Source organism: Austrofundulus limnaeus, unplaced genomic scaffold, assembly GCF_001266775.1.
Source record: "Austrofundulus limnaeus strain Quisiro unplaced genomic scaffold, Austrofundulus_limnaeus-1.0 Scaffold64, whole genome shotgun sequence".
Classification (NCBI taxonomy): domain Eukaryota; kingdom Metazoa; phylum Chordata; class Actinopteri; order Cyprinodontiformes; family Rivulidae; genus Austrofundulus; species Austrofundulus limnaeus.
This window is the reverse complement of record NW_013952466.1, coordinates 88,039-90,615: the sequence shown is the minus strand read 5'-3', so window position 1 is coordinate 90,615 and position 2,577 is coordinate 88,039. Positions and strand designations below refer to the sequence as shown.

Sequence of the window (2,577 nt, the reverse complement as noted above, 5' to 3'; positions counted from 1 at the left end):
GTCAAGGAAACTCTCAGTTGGTTTCAGAGAAAGAAACTAAAGCTGCTGGAATGGCCCAGCCAATCACCTGGTTTACAGTTTGCCATTCCACATTATTACAAACAGCTTCATTTCTGGACATTTATGGTTTGATTTCTTTGTATGTATGGATCACTTGGATTGTTACCGACATCTGGTGAAAATTTCATGTCATTAGCACCTCTAGTAATATATTTACTGAGAGAAATGGTGACGTGTTCAATACTTATTTTACCCACTGTATGTTCCAGAACTGAACTGAACTATTTTCTTTAAAAGTTATTGTAAAGATTACTTTTGACATACTGCCTTTTGTTTTGTAGTGGAAGTATTATATTATCTCTATATGACCGCACATCGCGATGACATGCTTCTGGTCTGTATCTTTTCGATAAACTGCTCTGTGTATAATCTGTTCTCATAACGATGCTGTGTGTACTGTACTCTGCAATCTTGTTCTCATCTCACATGACCTACATAACTTGTAATTATTCTGTTGGTCTCTGGATATCTGACGCTCTTATTTTCTCGGCCCGGATGTATAAATTATATTTCCTGTCTCTCAGTAGTCAGTAGCTCCGTGGAGGTACTGCCTGATTCGGGCCTCTGCAGCGCTGATCTGCATATACACCTCTATTAAATTAATCTGAGACCAGACCACTCAGTTTCACTTTGTTTATTCATGTATTTTCTGCCTGGTGGAATATTTTCCACGACAGTTTAAATAAGATTTATTGTTCTTTAACACTTAATTATGAATATACAAACCTAATATTCTTCAATGTTTTAATTTTCTAACCTACTAGCAGCTTGTGTTGTATTTTTAATTATCAATGAAAATGACAAAGTTCTGATTTAATTAATAAAATAACTATTGAACAAGCAGTAGACAGAAACAATAATGCATTTTAGTTCAAAACAGCAGACACAAGCTCTTTAGTTTCCTTTTATCTATAAAATACCACACTTTATTTAAAGAGGACACCATAAAACACCTTTTGTTGTGTACTTGGAGCCCTAGGCGGCAGAAAAGTGGTATTTACACATGCACTGTGYATGTGTCTTGATATTCTGTTTGGGTCAGACTTTTCAACCTGTTCAGTTTTCTCTATTTTCTATGATGTTTTCTGAACTATTACCTCAAATTATTTAACATACAGTATAAGGTCTTGACCAACTACAAACTGGTGGTCTTTGGTTCTGGGTCAGACTCTGGCTCCAACATGTAAGGCTGGATGAACAGGTCTTCCCTTGTTGACATCTTTCAATGAATTTGTAAATAAAAAGTTTCTGCACTGCAGGACAGATGTAAACCCCTCCATAAACTAGAATGAACCGGTCTGGAAGCTGGAGGGGGGCAGGGAGTGAAGCGCCTTGTAAGGATTTAAAGAGGCAGCGTCAAAACAAGTTGCTTTAAACCACACACCAGAAAAGGGGTGAAAGAGGGGATTGTGGAGTTACAWTATGGAGGAATTCAGACCAAAGCGTTGCAGTTCCATTTTATGAAGACTGAATGATTAAAATGTGAAAGAAGGACTTAAAAGCATCATATGTCCATTCAAAATTCCAGGCTGAATAGAATACAAACTTAAGAATATCACAACAATTTGGTCAGCTCTAAAAAAAAGATGTAAATCTTTTGTACATTCTGTTAAGTAAATATTTTTATAACTTGTGTTATACAATTCAGATAAGGGACAAAATCAAATTAAACATTTCATTTAAACGTCTGAAGTGGTTTCTGTGCAAACTTTCAAAGTATATTTTGGATCCTGGAGCCAACCAGCTGCAGGAGATGCTGTGTCTAATCTCAGATAACTTACCTGTGCATCGGTCCTCTCTCTGTAGGCCCTGGAGGAGTCGTCTTTGTGTCGGAGAAGTGTCTGCAGCTCAGAAATATTGCAGCTAAGTTTAGACACCTGAGATCAGACAAAACAGACAGGAACCACCCTTAGGTTTCTTTTTAAAACTACACACTGTCTGCATGTTGTTCTAGTTGTCAGTGTAATCACTGACAACTGACACTGACAACTGACCATGGTGACGCTGTGTAACATTCACAGTGTCTGAGAGCACCTTTGGATTTTCACTCTATGTTTTCAATATATAATAATGAGATAACTTTATTAAGAGAGAGAGCTGTTATAACCTAAAGGGAATAGAGATGTTCATGAAACATAAATTTAGATCAAGTCTGAAAGAACGTGTACCTCAATCCAAGGAGTCAGATTGTGGAATAATCTGGAAGAGGATTTTAAAAATGCTAGATCAATGTACATGTTCAAGAGAATGATAAAAGGTGGGCATTTGAAGAAATATGAAAACAGTATAATATACTGTATATTCATGTAAAGTTGTGTTCTAGAAGGGTTTGATGTTTTTTATGTTTTGTTTTGTGTTAACTGAAGATTAGTATTGTTTGAGTATATACTTGAGGAAAAAAAGGGGCAGATATAAGATTTTATCTCCTATCTGCTTCCTTTCATTTCATTGTATTTATGTTTTTTCTTTTTTATATTTGTACATAGAATTGATTTGTTTTAAAGAAATGAATAAAGA

The 2,577-nt window shown here is 35.7% G+C and overlaps 1 protein-coding gene across 5 annotated transcripts in view; it reads right to left on the bottom strand.

The window, feature by feature from the left end:
* Nucleotides 1–2,577, bottom strand: part of golga1 (golgin A1) — a gene marked incomplete in the record, with an annotated part of 54,539 nt that overhangs the window by 30,238 nt on the left and 21,724 nt on the right. For all 5 annotated transcript variants that reach the window (XM_014009960.1, XM_014009957.1, XM_014009958.1 and 2 more), the window contains 1 exon segment: nt 1,842–1,937. In XM_014009960.1, the coding sequence (XP_013865414.1) occupies nt 1,842–1,937 (96 nt within the window).